The sequence below is a fragment of the Mustela lutreola genome, chromosome 10 (genome assembly GCF_030435805.1).
Source record: "Mustela lutreola isolate mMusLut2 chromosome 10, mMusLut2.pri, whole genome shotgun sequence".
Lineage (NCBI taxonomy): Eukaryota > Metazoa > Chordata > Mammalia > Carnivora > Mustelidae > Mustela > Mustela lutreola.
Genome location: NC_081299.1, coordinates 25099455 through 25124546, shown reverse-complemented (window position 1 = coordinate 25124546; position 25092 = coordinate 25099455). Strand labels below are relative to the sequence as shown.

The following is a 25092-nucleotide window of genomic DNA, read 5'->3' as shown; positions in this document are numbered from 1 at the left end:
CATTCTGAGGTACTAGGAGTTAGGACTTCAACGTATGAATTTGGGCAGGGGCCACAATTCAACTCACAGCACCTCTGACAGGCCCACATGCTCTCCCCATGGCTTCTCCTATTGGATAAATCCAAGTACTGATGACACCACCATAGTGGCAGAGGCAGCTTCTTGGGGGCCTACCCACATACACTGTGCCCTCACCTCTATGATGGGCACAGCCCTGCCCCCTGAGTCCATGTGATGGGAACAGAAACTCATGGTGTTCCCATGTGATATGCCAACTTGTCCCTATAAGAATTGTCCCCCTGAGTCCCTTGGACTTCACTGACTTCTCCCTGTAGAAGCGACCTACCTACTTCCACAGAGCCCTGGTCTTGAGCTCAGCCCCTCTCACACTCACTGAGGCTTCCAAGACACAGGCCAACACCATGGGCCAGCCATCCTCTCTGTGACATGCCCATTACTCACGCTGGAGCTTCACATGTTCAGAGGCCCACTCCTCCTTTGAGGATGTTCCCTTGATGGGGGAAGCTAGGCCCAAGGGCAGCAGAGTTCTAGGTATGCCTTTAGATGCCCAACACCTACATTAGGAGTTGGTCCAACTATATAATAGGCCCAGAGGTGTCTACTCTATGGTGGGCCCACCTCCTTCCACTCACATTTTACCTTCATGACTTGGTAGGTGTTCCCCTTGAGGTTTCCCTCAGGTCACTGGCCCAGCTGCTCCCTCGGTGCCTGCTGGAGCTCCACAGACATAATGATGCCTATCAGCCCACACTTGGTGTCAGGGCAGCTGCTCCCCTTCAGGCTTGACCTGGACTTCCATTAGGCTTCTCCGTCTGTGGTGGTCCCCGCCCCTGGGACTGGGTTGTCTCTAATGTGAGAGACCCAGATCCTCCCACAGAGGCCTCCTAATGTATGACAGACCCAAATAGTTCTCCCTGCCCAACTTGCCTACTTACACCCTCCTTAGCCCTACGGAGCTGTACCTTGTACACAAGCTCTGACCACTCACCCCAGGTTTTCCTTTATGAAAAGACCTGTTTCCAAAAGGGCCACCTGTCCCCACTGAGACATTTCTATTGAGCAGGCCCATCTCCATGCAGTCCCACAACTTTCTCTGAGGAAATCCAACTCCTTACTTTTTCTCAGAATTCCTCCGTTAGACACTCTGAACTTCCTAGGATGGAGTTCTCTTCTCTTTTCCCAGGTAGACATTCCCATAAAATTGTTACTAACAGCTTAAGCCACTCTTACCGGGCCTCTCAGTTGGATAGGCTTAACTTTATACCATTAAAACTTTTCAGATCATGGGCGCCTGGGTGGCTCAGTGTGTTAAGCTGCTGCCTTCGGCTCAGGTCATGATCTCAGGGTCCTGGAATCGAGTCCCGCATCGGGCTCTCTGCTCAGCAGGGAGTCTGCTTCCCCCTCTCTCTCTCTGCCTGCCTCTCTGCCTACTTGTGATCTCTCTCTGTCAAATAAATAAATAAAATCTTAAAAAAAAAAAAAACTTTTCAGATCATGATTATAAAGAACTTTTAGCAAAATGAGACACATAATTGTTCCAAAATGTTAGGCATCATTTTTCGTATTTTAATAATATGAATATTTTAATAATTTTAATAATATTAATATTTGCAATTGTGGCACTTTGTTAAAAATTGTATCTGTTCCCACCATAGCATCTCCGTCTGGGACAAACCCAGGAGCCCTTCTTTAGGATTCTGCCCTTTAGAGTTCATCTCTGCCAATAGGCCCACCTTTTCCCTTCGAAGCTTCTTCCGGTAAACAGGCTCTGAGATTTTTCTCAGTTTGAAAACAGTCCAGGTACTCTCCCTTAAATGTCTCTTTTTCTTAAAAGCTCAGCTCCTTCTGTATGAGACGGGTCCTATAAGGGACTCTCCATCAGGCTGCTCCTGGCTTCTGATGTGCAGCCACTCTTTCCTGGCTACTCACCATCACTGGGTCCGCAGCTTCCCCCACCCCAGGCTTCTCATTAGAGGCCTAGGCCATCCATTCAGTCAGCTCCCTGGGCAGTTCCCTGCTTTTCTACTAAGACCTTAATTTGCCAGATTGCCTAAACCGCTGCTGCTGAAAGGGCCACGTGTCTCCGTTGGCCAACCAGCCTGCCCGCTCACGCCATAGCTGCTTGATTTTTTTGACACACCCAGTGACCTTGTTGATTTCCCAGTGATACCTGCCTGGTTCCTCCTGCTGAGGCCTCCCGCAGTGAGACAGTGAATGGAAATACACAACACAGTCACAGGCACAGTCCCAGAGGGCGGGCTTGGGAAATGTCGGCTTCGTGATCACTGTTATTTATATTGTTATTACACATAATGAATGCATCCACTTCCATGGAGCGTTCATTTGATCTCAACTCCCACTGAGAATTTCCACTCTCGGAATGCTCCGTCTACCCCACTGCCAATTTCCTGTGTAGGATGGGCCCGACTCTGGCTACACAGCTGTTCTTTTTTCTGTGGATCCGATTAATCAGAGTCTGTGCTCTGTACACGTGCTCAGCAAACCCCTCGGTGACCTCTCTCTGTCAGACACGTCAAGTACTTCAATGAAGGCGTCTCCTTTTTGAGCTGGGCTCACCTATTCTCACGGAAACAGCTTTCTTGCCCTTTAGAGAGGCTTCCTTGTCTTACAGGCACACACATTCTTTTTCATCCATTGATTCCCTCTGGAAAGTTTCTCTCCCAGCCACAGGCTTGGCTTACTCCCACCAAGTTCCTCTGTCTTGAAAGGCTATCATTTCTCAGAGTCAGAAAGACCCCACTCAGGTTCTTCCCTGACTGCTTTCTGTGTCTGTGATCTAGAACCTGGTTGTTATGGTTAAATGAGATGATCCATGTGAAAGAACTGAGGTCACTGCCCAGCCCCAAGCAGGTGCTCAGCGAACAAGGGTTCAACGTAGCCTTGTCTTCCTTGAGCCTCCTTTTCCCACGGAGACAGTAATAACAGGGAACATTTATTGAGCTCTTACTGTGTGCCAGGATTCCGCAAAGAGCTATGCATATATTGGCCCACTTAATTCTCCCAGTAACAATTTTCTAAATAAGAAACCTGAGGCATAGAAATGTTAAATGTCTAGCCCAGAGCCAACAACTGGTAAATAACAAGGGTCCATCTGAGTCCAAGTCTTGGTGCTTCACACTATGTGGACTCTGATGCTTCTCTAGTCTGATTGAGGAGAAAATGTCCAGAGAGAATAAAGTGACCTTCTCTCCTGATCTCTTCCAGCCTATGAACTTCAAGAGTGCCCAGACCCAGAGCCCTTTGCCAATGGCATTGTGAGGGGAGCTGGCTATAATGTTGGACAATCAGTGACCTTTGAGTGCCTCCCAGGATATCAACTGACTGGCCACCCTGTTCTCACATGTCAACATGGCACCAACCGGAACTGGGACCACCCTCTACCCAGGTGTGAAGGTATGTCCCTCCCTCATCCCTGGTGATTCTTCCTAAGGAGACTGATTCAGAGTACTCCCATGCTCCCTGGAATCACCCATGCCGGGGAGTCTAGGCAAACCTTGTCCATCCTGTTTTCATATGGAAGGGACCCACCCTATGCAGGGAAAGAGTCCTGGGGACAGACCTCTGGGCCCAAGCTGGGGAGAACCTGGAGGAGAAGTTGGCCACAGCCAAGGGAATACCTACTCAGCCCTTGGAAAGAGCCAACCCATCAGAAGGGAAGACGCTGTAATCTTAATCTCTTTCCTGAGATCTGCACCTGTATATCCAATACTTACTAAAGAGCTTCACTTATCCAGAGGCATCTAAATCCTAATATACTCAAAATTAAAGTCATCATCTTTGCGCATGGGAAGTCCTCATTAGTGAAGGGCACCTCTAGTCACCTGGTAACTCGGCCCTTATTTGGCACCCCTCCTTCTCGTTTATCTGATTTACTCACCGAGTCTTGATAATTCTACACCCTGATTACCTTTCAGATGCAACCACTTCTCTCCATCCACTGCCTCTGCCTTTATCCCCACCACCACTTGGACAAGGCTCCTCGCCGGTCTCCCAGCCTTTGGTCATGCGCTACTCAATCCATTTTTCCCAGCGTAGGCAGTGTGAGACTTTAAGCCATCAACACACTCCAGACCCTCCCCTGCTCAGATGCCAGCAAGGCATCCCCATTTCCCTTGGGGCAAATTCCATACCCCTTCGTGTAGCGCTCCATGTCCCTCCAGGCCTGCATACCTCCGGGTATTCTCCACTCCATAGATTTTTAGGTCCAGCTAAGCTGAAGTGCTTTAGCTGTCCCAGGGCACCATGTTCTCTTGCGTCTAGTTCTTAGCACACACTGTCCCTCCCTTATGGAACATCGCTCTTCTCTCTTGCCTTGTCTACTTAGCCTTGTCTAAATGGGACCAACACCAAGAATCCTTCCCTACCCTCAAAAGACCAGGTGAGGGGCTCCCCCGTCGCTCCTGTGGCATTCCATGTTGACAACATGTCCCCCCTGCTCTGGCATCTACGGAGGCCAGTTGACTTACCTGTATCCCAGTGAGTGGGATGTGAACAAAACCACGTGCCTTGGTACCCTTGCTCCCCTTGGTCTCCCCAGGCTGTGCCTGACCCTGACACAGAGTGGATATTCAGTATTTATAGGAGGGATGGTGTGTCCCTGCAGACCCCTCTCAGGATGCATATGCATTCGTGGGAACCCTACCTTCTGCCTGGAGGCATTTGGATTCTTTCTCTTCACTCTGGTCTGCCACCCATCCAGATGACTGCTTGTTGCCTGTGCCCGCCAAATGCACTCATTATTCTGGACCGGAGTTGGTTTTTTGTTTGTTTATTTGTTTGTCCTTTTTTTTTCCCTCCCTGATGACTAAATTGTAACATTATGGAGACTTCAAGGCCTCTCCATCCCCTTACCCAAAGCCTAGATCAGAGTGAGCCTAAAATTGGGTGTCACTTTTGGGGGACAGAGAAATAGGGAGAGAGGATAAGATCTAGGCCACAAATGCCTTCTTTGTGAGCTAAATGCCAGGCTGGACATTTTATATGCATCAGTTCACCTAACGGCCCCCCACAGTTCTCAAGGGGGATGCTCTTAGTTCCATTTTACAGGTGCAGGAAGAGAATAAACTCTTGTCTAAGGTCATCTAGTTAATAAATGATTTAGCCGTGATTTGAACCCAACCTTAGCTTCATCACCAGAATCCTTATCTCTTAGGTTAATACCAAAGGTACCAGTCTGGGCCCTGGGTGGCTCAGTTGGTTAAACATCTGCCTTCAGCTCAGGTCATGATCCCAAGGTCTTGGGATCGAGTCCCGCATCAGGCTCCCTGCTCAGTGGGGAATCTGCTTCTCCCTCTCCCTCTCCCTCTCCTCCCCACTGCTTGTGTGCTCTCTCTCGTGTGCTCTTGTTCTTGGTCAAATAAATAAAAAATTTCTTAAAAATCTTTTTAAAAAAAGAAAGTTAAAAAAAAAATTACCACGCTAAGAATCTTAGAGCAAATAAAATGAGAGAAAGAAATAGTTTCATAATTTCATAGCTTATCCCAGCAATAGTACTACAGCCCTGACTGTGATATCTGTCCTCCACCCCATTCCTAGGAAGGGTGAGAGGAGAGCTTTAGTGCATCCTTCCTTCTGGGCAGGTCTCATCCACAGGAAGAATAGGGGGGCCAGGGGGTTGAGGCTGGCCAACAGAGTCACCTGCACTGAAGATCAGGGGCCAGATGGGGAGTGTGCTGGGTCTGGTGCAGGAAACTAATGAACAGTCGTCAGCCCCATCGCCTCTCCCGATCCCGCCTGACCTCCTCGGACAGGGTAATTTGTCCTGGGCGCTGGCACTTCATAAGGGAGTCATAAGGGAATTTTTTCTGGGGTGGGGGGGTCGATCTCCCACACTCATCTGTGTTTGTGTCCCCTCCCTGGCAGTCCCCTGTGGCGGGAATATCACCTCTTCCAATGGCACTGTGTACTCCCCTGGCTTCCCCAGTCCATACTCCAGCTCTCAGGACTGTGTCTGGCTGATCACCGTGCCCATTGGTCATGGCATCCGCCTCAACCTCAGCCTGCTGCAGACAGAGCCCTCTGGAGACTTCATCACCGTCTGGTAGGGCCAGCTGCCACATCGACAGCCAATTAGGGGCATTAGCTGGGTTCTAAACTGGGTTATTCAGTTTTTTGTCAGAAAACCAAGAGCTGAATGGTTGTAAATGGTGGTCAGCTTCCTGACTTTTGAATAAACATAGTAAATGAAGGCTCAGTTTCAATTACCCTCTGTGGCTCCTTGAAGGGAGAGGGATGGGAGGACAGTGGTCCAACCCGGAGTGCTACTAGGGGTCAGAGCACCAGTGGGTGGGTATGTGAATAGGAATGGTTGTAGATATAAACTTTTCTCATTTTTTCAAGAGTCCAAACCAAAATTCTACAGTTACCTAAGATATGCTACCCAGACTAATGAAAGAGTTTTGGGGTAGAATTCTGTGAAGTCCCACTGGTCATCTCATTCTGAACCAGTATTGTCCAACACAATGTTGTGCAGTAATGGAAACAAACTGCTGTCCAGTACAGTAGCCCGTGGCTACAAGTGGCCACTGAGTACTTAAATGTGACTGGAGGGACTGAGGAACTGGTTTTTAAACTTTATTTAATTTTAATTCAGGTAAAGAGCCACATGGGGCCTAGTGGTTACCAGCTGACAGTTCTGCTCTGAGTGATAGAGTATCTTGGGTGACTTTACAATGGGAGTATGAATTACGAGTCAGTAAGTGTAGTCTCCTAAACAGCTCCTCCCAAACCACTGAATCTTTGGACAAATGTATAATTAAAGGATTCTTTTGTTTAAGGGTTATTGCTGTTCTAGGAATCAGCAGGGGATAGTGGGCATCTTTTCCCAAAACTACAAGGGCTGAATAAGTGTAATCAGACTATCCTGGGTTAATTTCTAGTTTCCTTTACAAGACTGTAATTAAAAACAGATAGAAGGGACTAGATACATCTCCAGGAAAGAAAGACTTTGCCTAGAAAGGCAACCTGGGTATGTCTCTGTGTGGAGACAAGGAAGTGGGGCTGGCCTGGATAGCAGCATGAGCTTCCTGCCCGTCTTCCTCACCCCATCCTACTGCTGCTCAGACTGAGAGAACCTGCCCAGTGGCTCCTGCTTCTCAGCTGAGACTGTTACCCCCGGGAGCCCATTACAGAAGCTGGTGAAGAATCAGGTGAACGAGGAGTCAGTGTGTACTTTGCCAACTCTGTTGGCTCTGTTGGCAGACTGAGTTGGGAGAGAACAGAGGGAGGTGCACAGGGCATTGGAGAAAGACAGTGTTGGGACAAGAAGAGTCACAGCCTCCCACTCCAGGCCTTTGTTAAGGCCCCTGTTGGTAGAGGCAAAGCAGGCAGCTATGGTGACTTATGACTGATGGTAAAGTCAAAGCAGGCAGCTATGGTGACTTGTGACATACCAGAACCTTCTTTCCTACCTGCAGGGATGGGGCACAGCAGACAGCTCCACAGCTTGGAGTCTTCAGCCGGAGCTTGGCCAAGAAAACATTGCACAGCTCATCCAACCAGATTCTGCTCAAGTTCCACCGTGATGCAGCCATGGGTGGGATCTTCGCCATAGCCTTCTCTGGTCAGTATGGAAGCCTGGCAAGGGAGGGAAGCACTGTACTCTCAAATCAGGGCCATGCTTGATCCCTGGTTCTACCATTCCCAGTTGTGTGATTCTGAATGAGTGACATAGCTTCTCAGCCTCAGTGTCCTCAGAATTATAAGAGTTAAATATGTTAACCTATGCAATATCCCCCAACACAAACCTCCATACATGTAAATTTTCCTCCTCTTCCACACTGGAAGAGAGGCACATGGCACTGATCCTTGGTGCCCAGTCCAAGCTTAGAAGCAAGAGAATAAGGCTTCTCATTCTATTCTTTCACATCAACCCACTGGTTACCCACTTACTTGGGTTCTCTAGCTTGTCCTGTAGCACATTCTAGAGGATTGTCCCACTCCAAAGGAATCCAGGACCTCTGTTGACCTCACAGGAAGTACTGTGCCCAAGTGAATTTTTGGAGAATTGAAGCAGGAGGAGCATGAACAATTCAGGGTAGATTTGTCCTTATCAACAACTAATTTTCTTCTAAGAGTCCAAAGTTACAGATCTGAATACTTTTACGTTTTTGTTATAGTGGGAGCAGGATTGAAAAACTTAAAGTTCTCTGTGAGCTTGTGCTCACCTTTAGAATAATCCTCCTATTAGAGTTTGCAGAGCATTACATATATTTGAGCTGGAATTGGGAAAGCTTGACTTTATTCCTGGATCCATCTTACAAACACTGGATTTTATCACATTTTTAAATTTTTGCCAATATGGTAGATATACGAAATAGCATCTCACTCTTTTTTTTTTTTCAGTGTTCCAAAATTAACTGTTTATGCACCACATAAAGGGCTCCATGCAATACATGCCCTCCTTAATACCCACCACCAGGCTCACCCAACCTCCTACCCTCCTCCCCTCCAAAACCCTCAGTTTGTTTCTCAGAGTCCACAGTCTCTCATGGTTTGTCTCCCTCTCCAATTTCCCCCAACTCCCTTCTCCTCTCCATCTCCCCATGTCCTCCATGTTATTCCTTATGCTCCACAAATAAGCGAAACCATATGATAATTGACTCTCTCTGCTTGACTTATTTCATTCAGCATAATCTCTTCCAGTCCCGTCCATGCTGATACAAAAGTTGGGTATTCATCATTTCTGACAGAGGCATAATACTCCATAGTATATATGAACCACATCTTCTTTATCCATTTGTCCATTGAAAGGCATCTTGGCTCTTTCCACAGTTTGGTGACTGTGGCCATTGCTGCTATGAACATTGGGGTAGAGATGGCACTTCTTTTCACTACATCAGTATCTTTGGGTGTTGGTGGGAATGCAAGTTGGTACAGGCACTTTGGAAAACAGTATGGAGATTCCTTAAATTAAAAATAGAGCTACCCTATAACCCTGCAATAGCATCTCACTCTTACCATGTTAATGATGAGGTGAGCATCCTTTCATGTCTTCATTGACCATTCATGCTTTCCTGCTCTATGAAATGCCTGCTTCCCATAGAGCTTTCTTCTTCTGAGGAGAGAGAAATAGCAAACAAACAGGCAACTGAAATCTTTGCAATTTGTAATAAGTTGCTATGAAGGAAACAAATAAGATGGCAAACAAAAAAGGTGGGGAACTCTGCTTCATGTAGAATAATTGTGGAAGACCTGTCAAAAGACAATATTTGTAACAAGAACTAAAGAAAAAGAAGGTACATTTGCAGAGACTGGGGAGTGGGACTGGTGTGGGGGAAAGAACGTCCGCCTTTCTATAGGCAAACATTATCTTTAAATAAATTTAAGGACTAATAGGTAGAAAAGTACCTTAAGAAGAGCTATGAACAAGATTCTGCAGTATTTTTTAATGAGATAATCAGATTTGAATTACAGAGGAAAATGCCCTTGGAAACATGTAGTTTAGGAAATAGAAATAAATTTTGGATAGCATCTGCTTCCAGGATAAAAGTCTAGACTACAAAAAAAAAAAGTCTAGACTACACAGACTCCAAATAAGAAATAAATAAAAGGAGAGCTGAATGTCTTCCCTTCCTGAACAATTCAGTCCTGAAGCTGTTAAACTGGATAAAACAAAGTGAGCATAAGAATAAAGAGGGAGTCCACACTGAAGGCAACATCTGTACAGAGAGAGCTGGCATGGGGTATCAAGGCTCTGAGCAAACTGAGGAAACACCTGAGTAGGGTAGGAGCCCCAGAAGAGTGGGGAGGGCATCCACACAGATGATCCATCAGACTCCAAGATGGGAGAGCAGGGCATTCACATAAGGGAGGAGTGGCAGTAGAGATGAGAACATGGTTCCCTATGGATGACTGATCAAATAAGTGAATAGATTAAGGACAATAGAGGGTAGGTATCTCACCATAAGAGAAGAGGGTTAGAAAAACAATCTGAGGGGTTTGAAGTGGCGGGGGATGGGAGGTTGGGGTACCAGGTGGTGGGTATTATAGAGGGCACGGATTGCATAGAGCACTGGGTGCGGTGAAAAAATAATGAATACTGTTATGCTGAAAATAAATAAATTAATATTTTTAAAAAAGAAATGTGGCAAGAGCAAAAGTTAGTATATACCCAGAGAATTGGATTGGAATTGGTGATATGAGTTTGAGCTATCGTTTTCAGTATGTGCACCTAGATGTAGACTGAGAAATGGGTGTAAATGTGGGTGTGTATACATACATGTATTCCTTACCTCTTTCCACAAAGAGGACTTGGAAGCAATGGCTCCTCGATAGCAATAAAGACGTCTAGCTCCAGATACCAGTTTCTAATGCCATCTTCCACTAAAATGGACCAGGACTCCTTAAAGAAAAGGAAACTATAGGAACAAAAATGCAGACAGCACAGAATAAAACAGTGAAACAGTGGCCTATAATGGCTGATGCCAAGCTGGCTGCTGCTTGACAGCACACAAGGAGCCCAGCCCACCAGTTAGTGTGTTAACCAGTACTGGAGTCTGATTAAGCCTCACCCCCAAGGGGAGCAAGGGGAGTGGGGACAAAGGTGAAGTGGTGGAGTCCTGAATTTCCCCCCCACCTCCCGTCTTTTGAGTTCTTCGGCAATAACATGGTAGATGCAGTATGTGCTCTGGGAGGGGAGGGATTTTTCTATAAGAAACCCAAGGCTGACAGTGGTTGTGCCTAGGTGGTGGTGTGACTTGGGGGATTTTCATTGTCTTGTTTTTTAGTATTCTACCTGCTTTCTGCATTGAGCAGAAAGGTATAACTTTTTAAAAATATAATGACTAATCTACTGCAGTCAAACTAGTAACCACTATATGTTAAAAACTCAGGCTGTATTTAAGTGCAGATCCCTTTTTACTGATTTTTTTTTCCTGATTTTTTTCCTGGAAGTTAAGTATGTGTTAGAAAATATTTTTTTCAGAATTTGAGAGACTTTTTTTTTTTCAGTTTTATTGGGATACAATTGGCATATGGCACTGTGTAAGTCTAGGCATACAACATAATGGCATGACTTATGTATATTGTGAAATAATCACGGCAATAAATTCAGTTAATAGCTATCATCTCATATAGATACCCAAAAATAAGAACTCTTAGGATCTGCTCTCCATTAACAACATTCAAATATGTCAAACAGCAGTGTTACCATCATGTAACACATGATATCCCCAGTACTTATTCATCTCATAACTAGAAGTTTGTACACTTTGATCCTCTTTATCCAATTCCCTACCCAGAAAGTCTACTTTAAAGATAAGCATGTGGCTGAGATTGAAAGATATCAAATTTTTTTAAAAGCTTTATAAAAGAAAATATTAAGAATTGGTTAAGCAGGGGGACTCCTTGGTGGCTCAATCAGTTATGCATCTGCCTTCAGTTCAGGTCATGATCCTGGGGTCCTGGGATTGAGCCCTATGTCAGGCTCTCCTTCTGCCCCTCCCCCAACTCGTGCTCGCTTGCTCTCTCTCTCTCTCTCTCACACACAAATAAATAAAATCTTTAAAAAAAAAAAAAGAAAGAAAGAAAGAATTGGCTAAACAGAATAAGCAGAAACTTCACGCATCTACAAATTCAAAGAGTGTCCTAGAAAAATATAAGCAGAGGATAAACTGAAAAAATATTTAACAGGCAGAAGTAAGTCTTTTTTTTTTTTTTTTAAGAGAGGGAGGGGGCAGGGGCAAAGGGAGAGATGGAGAACCTTAAGCAGGCTCCATGTCCAGTGCTAGGCCCTACCTCACAACCCTGAGATCAGGACCTGAGCCAAAATCAAAAATCAGATGCTTAACCAACTGACCCACCCAGGTGCTCCCAGAAATCGATCTTAAATATGCACCAGGTTCTTCAAATTTGTAAGAAAAATAGGAGTAAAGGACTAACAGAATGTTAAGAAGAAAAACCTAGTCTATTCATCTATGAAAAAAATGTTTAACTCGTTATCAAATGTCAATTTAAAAAAAAAATGCTACCTTTTTGTTTATCTGAGTTCCATGAGGGCAAGGACTGTCTGTTTTGTTTACTCTTGCATCTTCAGTGCCTAACACAGTGCCTGACCCAGGCTAAGCCCTCCACAATCATTAAATGAGTCGGATGGAAGAATGGTAGCATCCAGTGTCAGAGAAACAGCCACTCTGTTGCTGATATCAGTTACAGCCATTTTCCTGGAGAGAAAAATGGAAGCATACATCCAATACAGGCACGGTCCTCCCTGGTTTATGTTAAGTCATGGTTAAACCTTCGTGGTTACCCCACGAGTGCCTCTTGGTTTTAATACTCACATTTTCTAAAGCTTCTATGTCTCTCAATACATTTTTCAGCCAATATATCTACAGAAAGAAAATTATTTAAATCATCAAAATATAATACAACATTTTCAACAAAACTATATATAGGAAAAGTCTCAGGTTACTTTCCAATTGCAATTGGTAAAACACTGGGATCCCAGGCAAACATTTAGAATGTGTATCTGTGTTGCTGCTGGTTCTGAGAGGTTGTGATGATGTGATGTTCACTGATGTACAGCCGTGCTGTACCACCCACAGCACCATCCTGGACACGCACCCACATTACCCTTGTTTTCAGGCTAGGGTTTCACAATGTGTCCCGCTGGGAAGGTTCTTGTGGTGCTCTATGGTATGCAAAGTGTATGTGCTAGAATGAACAGAGCCGCTGTTTTGTTACAACACTAGTCATTCTTGGGTGGTTGTGCAGTAATGTTTCAAGTATTGAACTTCCAGCATTATGGTTTCTTGCATACACACACACACACACACACACACACACACACACACATCTTATTTTAAACACTTTCTGAGTTTGGGATTATGCACTGTAATTTTTTCCCACTTGAAGTGGTTGTAAATAGGCTCCTAGTTAGCATCTTTACACGGAACATCTGATTTCTGATAGTGGGTCACTGACATTCAGTAGGAGATGCTTATACTTTTAAAAGGTCATACAATTTAATCATTTCTAGGTTTTTTTCATATTTCTATTTAAATGCCAGTTAGTTGACCTTCAGTGTAATATTAGTTTCAAGTGTAGAATTTAGTGATACAACACTTCCACATATCACCTGGTGTTCATCACAAGTGCAAGCCTTAATCCCCATCACCTGTTTAACCCACACCCCCCCACCTCCCCTCTGGTAACCATCAGTTTGTTCTTTACACTTAAGAGTCTTTTTCTTGGTTTTACTCTTCCTTTTCTCTATATTTGTTTGTCTTGTTTCTTATATTCAATATATGAGTGAATTCATATGGTATTTGCCTTTCTCTTACTGATTTATTTTGCTTAGCATAATACTCTCTACCTCCATCCATGTCATTGCAAATGGCAAGATTTCATTCTTTTTAATGGCTTAGTAATATGGTTGTAGTAGAGTATTATATATATACATATATATATATATACACATATATATGTGTGTATATAAATGAAATAAAAATATATACATATATATGTGTATATATGTGTGTGTATGTATATACATATATATACATAAAATATATCACATCTTCTTTATCCATTCATCAGTTGATGAATATTTGGGCCATATCCATAATTTGGCTATTGTTGATAATGCTACTATAAACATTGGGGTGCATATATCCTTTCAAATTAGTATTTTTGTATCCTTTGGGTAAATACCTGGTAGTGCACTTTCTAGATCCAAAAATATGCAAAGAACTTATAAAACTCAACACCTAAAAAACAAATAATCCTGTTTAAAAATGGGAAGACATGAAAAGACATTTTTCAAGAAGACATCCAGCTAACCAGCAGACACATGAAAAGATGATCAACATCACTCATTATCAGGGAAATACAAGTCAAAAATACAATAAGATACCACCTCAGACCTGTCAGAATGGCTAAAATAGGCAACACAGGAAACCACAGATGTTGGTAAGGACACAGGGAAAGGGAAACCCTCCTGCACTGTGGATGAGTTTAATTTTCTTCCTACTGTTGTCATAGAAAATCTCCTATTTTCTCTCAGGACAGTGTATTACATTTGTAATTTTTTTGAGATAATGTTCTTTGTGAAAAAGCATAATGGAGTTTGGGGGGACTTTGGAAATAATCACAGCAGTAGCAATGGCAACAGCCGCTCTCACTTACATAGCACCAACTGCATGCCACATAGCGAAGGGAAGGCAAGCCGTGAGCCCACGCTGAGCTTTGTCTCAGCAAAACCATCCACAAACAGTCCAGTCTCTGTCCAGAAGGGTGGTGTCCAGTGTAGAAAACCCACTGTAGCCGAAGATGTCTGGCCAATTGTCCGAAGGGAAACCAGCTGGCTTTAGTGGGCACTCACATGAGCTACACTCGGTACTTGGATGTCAAGCAGTGGGAAGAATATGGGATTTGAGAGCAGCCAGACCTAGATTCAAGTCCTATGGCACTCACTTCCTGTGTGACCTTGGCAAAGTAACCAAAGCTTTCTGAATCTCAGCTTTCTCATAAAGAGAGGAAGAACACCTCGCAGAGGGATCAGCCACCATGAGAATTAAAGGTGACAATGCGTGAAAGAGTCTCATGTAGTAGGTGCTCAGGAAATGCTTCTCTCCCCTTCCCTTCAGTGCTGGTGACTGTCACTAAGCCTCTCCTTTATTGTTGGTGTTACTATATAGCTCCTGGTTTTTGCATCAGAAACAAACAAAGAATGACAGCAGATTTGCTAAATAGTACTTGGCTAAACTTGCCCTGTGTACAGATCAAAAGTCACTTGCATCTGTGTGGGTGAATGAGGAATGAGAAGGTGAAGAATTGAACGAGTGAATGACAACGTGCCCCAAGAATGATGCTCTTACACCAATTTGTCTACTTCTGTCTTTTCAGCTTATCCACTCACCAAATGCCCTCCTCCCACCATCCTCCCCAACGCCGAAGTCGTCACAGAGAATGAAGAATTCAACATAGGTACTCCCTCCCAAACCAGCAAGGACTGAGCAGTCGAAGAGGCGCCGGGTTGGGTTGGGGCTGGCCAGCAAGGTGCATCTCTCCCTCCCATCCGTGGAGAGAAACAGTAGGCCAAGTGCAAGATGGCTGATGTTCTGTCAACTGAGTCTGCTCCAAAAATACAAACAATTCCTTTTAGCCATCACTAGGCAGAGGAGACAGGAAGGCAGTTTTCTTCTGTGATTCAAGTCAGTATGGTTTTGAGAAATGAATCCATGCAGCTCCCTACAAAAAGTTCCTGGAATGTGGAAGCTCAAGGCTGAGCTGTGAGAAGGAGGTAGCAGTTTTTCTGGGTCATTTGATTGGAGTTGACCTGAGCAGAGCACAACCCACTACTGATTGACCTGCCTGGAAGTGGGTTTTTAAGTACTAAGGGGTGCCTCGCCCAGACTTTGCCAGCAAATCCCCACATGGGTCTCTCTTTGGCAGGTGACACTGTCCGCTACAGGTGCCTCCCTGGCTTTACCTTAGTCGGGAGTGAAATCCTGACCTGCAGACTTGGAACTTACCTACAGTTTGAAGGACCACCCCCAGTATGTGAAGGTAATTGCACAGAGCCATGCCTTTGTGGGTCTCAAGTTCCTCCAAAATGTATTCTTTATCTTACTCCTCTTTATCTTCCCAGTCCCTGCCCATAAAGTAAGAGGGCATTTGGTGAATGTTTGTTTATATGAATGAATGATTGCTCTAGAGAAATTCTTAGGTCCTACTCTTAAGTGGGGCTACAGATTGCCATATAACCACTTTTATCTCTGTCTTCCTTTTTTCTAACTGGCATTCTGTGGAAATGGCCTACTAATCATTGGAAGGAAGAAGTTCTGGGACCTCAGGGAGAGGTGGGCTTGCACACCAACCTAGCGCTATTGGAGTGCAGATGTACTCAAGGTCCTATGTGCTGAACTTCACTCCAGTGTGACGCCTTGACAGAAAATGAATTAACTTCACCAAGTGATCCTTACTAAAACCAAAAACAAACTCTCTACTCAAAAGACTTCTGACCTAGGACTAGATATTTAACTGTCCTGTGCCTCAATTGTCTCATCTATAAAATGAAGATTATGATATTATTTATGCCATGGACTTACTGTGAGGAATTAAATGGGTTAATAATGTAAAACACTTTAGAACTATGCCTGGCACATAGTCACTGCCCAGTGCGGGTTATTATTATTGTTATTAGTAGTATTACTGCTTCTGGTACTAATGCTACCAGCAAATATTCAGCAGTGTGTGGAGAAACATGTCAGCTTTTCCACCACTTTTCATAAGGCAAGAGAAGAGAATCCACAATATGGTTCATTAGTGAGAAAGAAAGAAGCCGCAGCCCTAGAATTGGGCTGCCCCAATACACTGAGAAATTCATTATCTCTAAGTTGAGCTGACCTACCCATACACCAAACAACCAGCCCCCCTATAAAAGTGGACTTTAGCTTTGATCCTGCTCCAGAGCTTCCCTGCTTTGTTCCAGCCTTAGTTTCTCATCTCTGGCTTTGTTTCTGTGTCTACATGGCTCCAGCCTTCTTGGCTCTACTCCTATCCTCAACCTCATGCTTTCCTCTGGGACTTGGTGTTATACTTGGCTTCTCAAGATGTGACCCTTCACTGGCTTTGTTATAATATCAGCTTTATTGGGATAAACTTCATGTACCATGCAACTCATCCATTTAAATCACTTCAGTGATTTCTAGTATATTCAGAGCTTTGTAGCCATTTATTAGATTTTTGTCACCTCAAAATGAAACACTGTACTGATGAGCAGTCAGCTTCCATTTCTTTCCAGCCCCCTTGCCCCTCCCCAAAGAATTCTAGACAACCACCAATCTAGTTCATGTCTCATGAAATTGACTATTCTGGATATTTCATGTTAATAAAATACCACAAGAATTTTTTTGTATGCTCAAGAAATAAAAATAAAACCTAATATTGGTAAAGAATGGAAATATCTACCATATTCATTAAGAAAAAGGATGAATACAGGTAGAAGGGTTCAGATGCAAAAAGTAGCAATGAGCTAAGGAATCAGTAAAATAGGGTAGTAAATCTAAGTAAGCAATACTGACCATAGTAGATTTAAAAATATACACACAACTGGACAAATAAATGACACTGAAAGAAAAAAAGAGTAAGTAAGCTCAGGACCCTCACTTGTTGAGGAGAAGGTTTGATATTGATTAACCCACTATGTTAGTTAAATATATAAATTAAAAATAAAGCTTAATTTTATGGATAGTTTTTAAAATTATGGATAGCCATAGTAGGTGTAAGTTCTTTTTCTAATTTTATTTTATTTTATGTTTTAAGTGTTCCAAGATTCATTATTTATGCATCACACCCAGTGCTCCCACCAATACGTGCCCTCCTTAATACCTACCACCAGGCTCACCTAACCCCCCACCTCTTTCCCCTCCAAAACCCTCAGTTTGTTTCTCAGAGTCCACAGTCTCTCATGCTTCATCTCCCCCTCCAATTCCCCCAGTTCACTTTTCCTTTCCTTCTCTTAATGTCCTCCATGTTATTCCTTATACTCCACAAGTAAGTGAAACCATATAATTGACTTTCTCTGCTTGACTGATTTCACTCAGCATAATCTTCTCCAGTCCCATCCGTGTTGATACAAAGGTTGAATATTCATCCTTTCTGATGGAGGCGTAATATTACATTGTATATATGGACCATATCTTCTTTATCCATTAGTCTGTTGAAAGGCATCTTGGCTTTTTCCAGTTTGGTGATTGTGGGAATGCAAGTTACTATGCGTAAGTTCTAAAACCATAATCAAAAATAAGGATAAAGAGAACTCTTAAAATTAATCCAATAGAAACATTAAAGAAGAGAAAAAATCATGGTAAACTGAAAACACAAAATAAGGTAGAAAAACCAAATGCAAATATATGTGTAACCATAGTAAGTTAACTCAGTAAAACTGCTAATCAAAAAAAAGAGATTTTCAGATTAGTTAAGTAAAAAAATTTAATTGTAGGCTTTCCATAAACTTAGACTTGAATATCTTCATCTGCCTCCCTAAAGACATAACTAGAAGGGTCACTCATCCCTGGTATGAAAAAAAACTTTGAAAAAGTAACAAGTACGAACCTCTAAAATCTAAGGTCGCAAAAATCCATCAAAAATAAATAACAGTCATAAACTTCTATGTACCTAATAATATAGGTTTGAAATATATAAGGAACATTGACAGAATTTTAGGGAGAAGAGGATAAATTCATAATTACAGTTGGAGATTTTCACACACCTCATCCAATGACACACCAAAAATAAGTAGGTACATATAATATTTGAATGATATAGTTATGTCAGTTGGTAAGTTTTTGCTACATAAAAACCATGCCAAAATTTAGAGGTTTTAAATAATAACCACTTATTTCCTACAAAAGACACAGTTTAAATATAAGTACCAGATAGCTTGCAAGAAAAGAAAAGAAAAAGATATATCATGCAAATAAACATAAGAAACATAAAGAAATTTTGGATAATATTGCAAGCAAGGAGTATTATCAGAAATAGATTTTATAATGACAATTGAGTTAATTCCATTATGAAGGATATATATGTTATATGGAGATGATAAAAGAGCTTCAAAACACATGAAGGAAAAATGGACAGAATTAAATGTGAAAAAGAAAAGGCAAACTACAGAATAAAAGAAGATATTCATCATACATATATTTGTTCAAAGGACTTGTATCTAGGCTATGTTGAGAAATTTAACAACTCAATAATAAGACAGTACAATAAAAATATGGACATGTATTGCATGGAGCACTGGGTGTGATGCATAAACAATGAATTCTGGAACACTGAAAAGAAATTCAAAAAATAAATTTTAAAAAAATATGGACAAAAGACTTGACTAGACACTTTGTAAAATAAGATATATGAATAGCTTATAAGTATACGAAAAAATGCTAAAACATCGTTAGTCATCAGGAAAATGCAAATTAAAACCCTAATGAAATACTACTACTACACACCCACTAGAATACCTCAAATTTAAGACTGAAAATACCAAGTGTTGACAAGAATGTGGAGGAAGTAGAATTTTTATACATTGCTGGTTGGGATGTAAAATTATACAGTTACTTTGGAAGACTGACTGGTAGTTTCTCTCAAAGTTAAACATACACCTGCCCTACTGCCCAGCAATTACACTCCTTGTTATTTTCCCAAGAGAAATGAAAACCCATATCCACAAAAGGACTTGTATATGAATTCCATAATAATCCCAAACTGGAAGCAGCCTAAATGTTCATTAATAATAAATAGAAAGAATGAAAAACCAGAATACTGTGATTGCTACAGAGCAATAAAAATAAATGAAGTAGTAATACACGGAACACCATGGATTGAATCTTAGAAACATTATGTTTAGCAAAAGAAACCAGACACAAAAATAACACGTCTGATTCCAATTGTATGAAATTCTAGTACAATCAAAACTAATCTGTTGTTATAGAAATAGTATCAGTGATTTCCTGGAGGCTGGGGCAGATCATACTAATTAATTACAGAGGGGCCTGAGAGAACATTCTGGAGTGATGATAATAATCTATCCTGATTACTGCACACCTAAAATCTGTTCATTTATTGTACATAAATTATATCTCAAAAATTTTGAACTTTAAAGAGAAGTTAATGAGTTATAAAACAGAAAAACATCCTTACTGATCAATAAAAAGAAGTACCTGGAACAAAGAGTGGCAAAATAATCTAACCATTAGGTGAGTTAAACAATGGGAGAAAGCAGCAATATACAAAAAATAAGAAAGGGAAAATGGAATATAACCATTGAAGCAAGAGAAAATTTTAAATTATGAGACCACCTTGTACAAACCTATGCCAATAAATTAATGATTTGATACAAAATATTTTCTAGAAAGGTGTAATTTAATAAAATGGAGCTCAGTGGATAGAAAGTTTATACTTTCCTAATTCTTTAAAAGAAATAGAGAATGTTATCAGAGGAAACCCCATCAAAGACATCAAGACTGGATGGTTTCATGGAAGAATAAACTTCTAAATAAACTACTAAACCATCAAAGGCCAGACATCTTGAGCATACAGGGAAAGAAAAACTTGTCAACACTAATGCTCAGATCTGATAAAGTTGCGCACAAAAAGGCAAACCTGTGGACCAATCTCATTTGAGAAATCATGCCTATTTCCCCTCAGTGGGGGAGTTTCAGTTAGGGGAGAGCTACAAGAGCAGCCCTGGTAACAGCTGGAGGGTACCACGAAGCTTGGGGGGATGTAAACATCATCACACTTCAGCGACCTGGAGGTATCAGTTTTGTAAAATGAGGAGCATTTCAAAATCAAGTCTGTTTTCCTCCATTTGTTTTTCTTCCCCATTTGCAAAATAAGAAGGAAGTTCTCTCTGGAGAAGCTAGTTAGTACCTTTCAAAGCTATTCAAAAGGGGCGGGGAGGGTGGGGTGCCTGACTGTCTCAGTAGAGCATGTGACCCTTGACCTCGGGGTTATGAGTTTGAACCCCATGTTGGGCATAGAGAGTACTTTAAAAAAAAAATGTGTGTGTGTTGCAAAGCTACTCAAAGGTGTCCCAGATGAGCTGTGTGAATTTGGGGTCACAGCAAGCACTTTTGCCTGTTAGCCCAGACCCCGTGCTGATTAGCAAGTCCCGTTTCTGTGAAGGCAGAAGGTTTGAAGGAAGCAGTGGAGACAGGTGGAGACTGAGTGGCTCAATCTCCTCCCCAGAACAGCCTCATCTCAGATTATGATTCAGGATTGCCCTTGGCTGTGCAGTTCCAGACGCTCTCCTTTGTCAGTGTCTTAGAATCCAGTACATTCAGGAAGTCTGTTAAAGGCACATACACAGCAAAATCCCAATTTCTCCATTTGTAGTGACTGGGACACTTGCCACTGCTGCCCAGGCCATGCCTCTTTCATGCCTGAAGAAGATGATTCAGTCCTCAGAACTTAACTGTGACGTCCTCAGCCCGAACAAAGGGAGGGAGATCATCCTGAAGTTGGCTTCACATAGGAAGTAGTGACAGGTCCCTGTACTGCAGGAGAGAGCACCCCTCTGGCAGCCGGGGTGTGCAAGGCTCCTCAGAACCAGCATCTTCTCTCACCTCCCTGGTGACAGACACAGGAAATCCAATCTAGCCCCTCCAGCAACTCCTTTCCCAAATTCTACATTGACTATCTTCCTTAGGCTGCCATGTTTTCTTAAGTTATCTTAATACTACTAATCAGGCCACAGCCAAGCTCTGCTGGTTCCTTCTGTTCCTGGTATAATTACATCATTATCATTATCATCTCTACAGTTTATGAAGACATTGTGTTGCATGCCATAGATATATTGTTCCCTATAATATCATAGATATTATAATATTAATTTACAATGGTATAATATGTTATATAATGCAATAGCCTTGTAAGGCAGGTGTTACCGTTCTGCATCAGAGGTAGAGATGCCATTGCACAGAGAGGAAATAATTTGTTCAAGACCACACAGCTAGTAAGAGACCAAGGTGGGCTATAAATCCAGATGTGTTTGACTCAAAGCTCCATATACTTACATCTGCCCTATACTCTTTTTGTACACATAAGTCCCATTTAATAGAATAACTCTTGGATTTGGGGACACTTTCTCTTGTCTGCCTGTCTGTATTATTGTCAGTTTTACTCCAAAGACCATATCTGAGCTAGGAAGTAATGCCAACCAACTGACCAGGCCTGAACCCCGGCAACATAGTAACATTGACACAGAATCTGAGGTCACTTCATGCCATGGAGCAGTGTAATGATGGGCCTTGGGGTCTTGTTTGAATGTGCTCAAATACTCGTGTTCCAGTGGTTGTCTTTTGTACCAGGGAAATGTGTTGGCCCTGGTTCCCTTTCCATCCCATATACCTGATATTTCTCTTTCTTTCTTCCAAGTACACTGCCCAACAAATGAGCTTCTGACAGACTCCACAGGTGTGATCCTGAGTCAGAGCTACCCAGGAAGCTATCCCCAGTTCCAGACCTGCTCCTGGCTGGTGAGAGTGCAACCCGACTACAACATCTCCCTCACAGTGGAGTACTTTCTCAGTGAGAAGCAGTATGATGAGTTTGAGATCTTTGATGGTAAGTCAGTCAAATGTTGAATAGTTGCCTGCTGCAGATGGCAGATTTGCTTCTGAACCCTAGGGATCTGTGCCATTACCTCCCCATTAGAGCTTTCCTAAAGCCCCATGCAACATCTTTCTCTACCACAGAAACCCCAATACCATGGGCTCCAGTGGATTGTATGGCCCATGGGGCAGGGATGCTTTGTTGCCACCTAGTACTGCTACAGAATGCTTTCCTACTCAACATTAGCACCTTGCATGTCACCCAATAAATGGATCACAGCAGTATTCCCACATGAAGAGTATGCCGCCTCTGAACTCAAAGGGGTCTACCAAGTATTATGCTTTTGTCTTTGTAGTAGAAGGGAAAAGGCACACTTCCTCTTTAATTTGGACAGAATGTTTCAGGTGTCCTTAAACCACTGGGGAAATTTCACCTGCCTCTTTGTAGGACTTATCTCTTACCCTCTGGAGCCCTGTGTCTTACAAAAGCATCTACACTAATTGTCCCTTCTGGCTCCTCAGAGGCAATTAATACGATCTCCTCCTAGAGAGAGTCAATATGTCATATCCTGCAGGATGTCCAGATGGTCCACATCTTTTCATACTATATTCTGACAGTGAGCAGGAGAATTAACATAGCTCTGGGGCAAGACCATGAATGTATACTGTTGTCTATCTTGTGAATGCAAATTGCTTATGATCCTCCTTTCTGATGGGTCTGGAAAGAGCGTCTTGTTAGATCAATAACTGCATTTCATGCAACCCAGGCAGTGTTAATCTGCTCTAATGAAGATACAACATCTGGCATAGCTACTACAATTGAGGACTACCACTTGGTTAAGTTGGTACTGTGAGATGGACCTGGGCCAGGACTCCATTCATTACCAGCTCCAACCCTCAGACACTTCTAACAGAGGGGCCATGATAGTGTTTTGGGTTCCCAGGTATCAGCATCAGTTCACATTCTGTATCCAAAATCTTTGGAATACCTGAACATTCCTTTTTCTCCAGTATTCAGTTGCCTGAGGAAATAGCAGTAAGTTTTTCTTGGGCAAAAACTGAGAGAATCACTACTATATAAGTTGATGCCATTTTGTTGGGTCCTTTTTCATGGGAACCCAGTTTCTCCTTCAGCCAAAGTGTTCTGGAATGAAATGGAACCTGGCTCAGGTCTCCAAACTGAGTGACAGGTTGCAACTTTCCATTGGGGTCAGCTTTCCTCACTGTTTTGACTATATGTTCATGATGTTTTGTTCATATATTCATATATCGGGGGGCTTTCCATCTATCTTGCCCTTAAGAATATCATGTTCTGTGAGACACCACCATAGATCCTACAGGTTAGACCCTCCCCACTACCATTCCAACCTTGCTTCCCATTTTAGCAATTACACTAGCCTCACTTAGACTGTTAAGTGCCTCCGCCTGGCTCCTGTATTCTAGAATCTTCTCATCCCCATTAATACTAGGAAGCCCAATTCTGTGACAGCATCTCCTTCCATCAGTTTAGGTGATAGAGGACAGCTGTTACTCAGGTTGTCGATGGTGCTGGTGCTCACCCCCTCCATCAGTGTGTTCCTCGTTGCTTTAGGAACTGGAGTATTCCCCCAGGTCCTTCTGAGGGACACGGTCAGCTAGTGGGCATTTTGGTCTGATGTGATAGACCTATTCTGGCATGCCACTTTTCTGAGCCTTCTGACCCCTTCCTTCACAGTTTGTCACAGCGGCTCTGATGGCTCTATTTTGTTTAATGTGTCCCATTATCTTTGCCAAGCTTCCACAAGCTGTCTTGGCAGATATCAGAACCATCACTCAGGGCTATTTCCAGGGCAATAAATCCTGTTATGGATTATCGAGCTTTACACTCTGCCTTCCTTGTACTAGCCACCTTAAGACACACTCCCAGGCATTAAATGTAGGAAAAAAGAAGAGGGAGGGCTTTCTGGAAGAACCTTGGAAGGGAATATTGAGGAGCTCTTTTATGTATGACATTGAGACACGATGTTTGACTGTAGCTTTTCTCTATGACAAGCACTGAGCTATTTTAAGTGTGCATGTGAGAAGTAGGTGGCAAAGTAGAAGTTCCCAGTTTGCAAACCAGTTCTTACATTAACCAGCTGCTTGATGTTGGCAAGTCCCAAGATGGCAAATAGATTTCATCTTACCTGCCGACTCCTGTAGGTTGGCAGTGACATCCTGGAGCACTGCTTTAGGGCTCCGGAGAAGAGACCACCCAGCGTAGTACCTGGGGATCCAAAGAAAGGACAGAAGAACAGACCATTGCACTGACCCTGACTGTCTCAGCCTAGTCTCATTTCTTGAGGAGTAGAAACAAGAGGTGGTTGCATTTGAGGTATCGGATCAAGGTACCTACTCACTTGCAACTGTGCGTGTCTGTCATCCTGTGTCCTGTACTCTTGCCCAGGTCCTTCCGGACAAAGTCCTCTGCTGAAAGCCCTCAGTGGGAATTACTCAGCTCCCCTGATTGTCACCAGCTCAAGCAACTCTGTGTACCTGCGCTGGTCATCTGACCACGCCTACAACCGGAAGGGCTTTAAGATTAGGTATTCAGGTGAGTAAAACATAAGGACACATAGGAAGAGCCACAGCCCCTGATCCCCTGAAGTTGCTTACACAAAACACCCAAGGAAGCCATGGGCCATATCCCCATCAATGACAGAGGCCCTCCACAGGAACTAATAGCTTCTCTCCTCTGAACCTCTCTCGCTACAGCTCTACAAGTGTCCCCAACAGTCTCCACCTACCCTCTTCTGCTCCTTTCCCCACTATAAGCTCTTCCATCTCCTCTGCTCCTATGGACAGCCTATATTGGTCTTTTGGATAAGTTTATTACATATCATCTGATAATATCTCTAAGGTGATCCCATGCCCAACGTTGTTGACATGTTAACACAAGTTCCTTACAATTGAGGAACCCTAAGACATGGGTCTCCAACTGGGAAGTGTTAGCCAGGCAGCAAAAGATGGCCTA

General features: G+C 42.9%; 1 protein-coding gene across 1 annotated transcript in view; it reads left to right on the top strand.

The window, feature by feature from the left end:
- Positions 1-25092, top strand: part of CSMD2 (CUB and Sushi multiple domains 2) — a 616179-nt gene that overhangs the window by 509736 nt on the left and 81351 nt on the right. Inside the window, exons 42-48 of the mRNA XM_059136925.1 lie at positions 3247-3435; positions 5905-6082; positions 7458-7603; positions 14887-14967; positions 15436-15549; positions 21925-22113; positions 24526-24672. Of these exons, the coding sequence (XP_058992908.1) occupies positions 3247-3435; positions 5905-6082; positions 7458-7603; positions 14887-14967; positions 15436-15549; positions 21925-22113; positions 24526-24672 (1044 nt within the window). The remainder of the gene's footprint in view (positions 1-3246; positions 3436-5904; positions 6083-7457; positions 7604-14886; positions 14968-15435; positions 15550-21924; positions 22114-24525; positions 24673-25092) is intronic.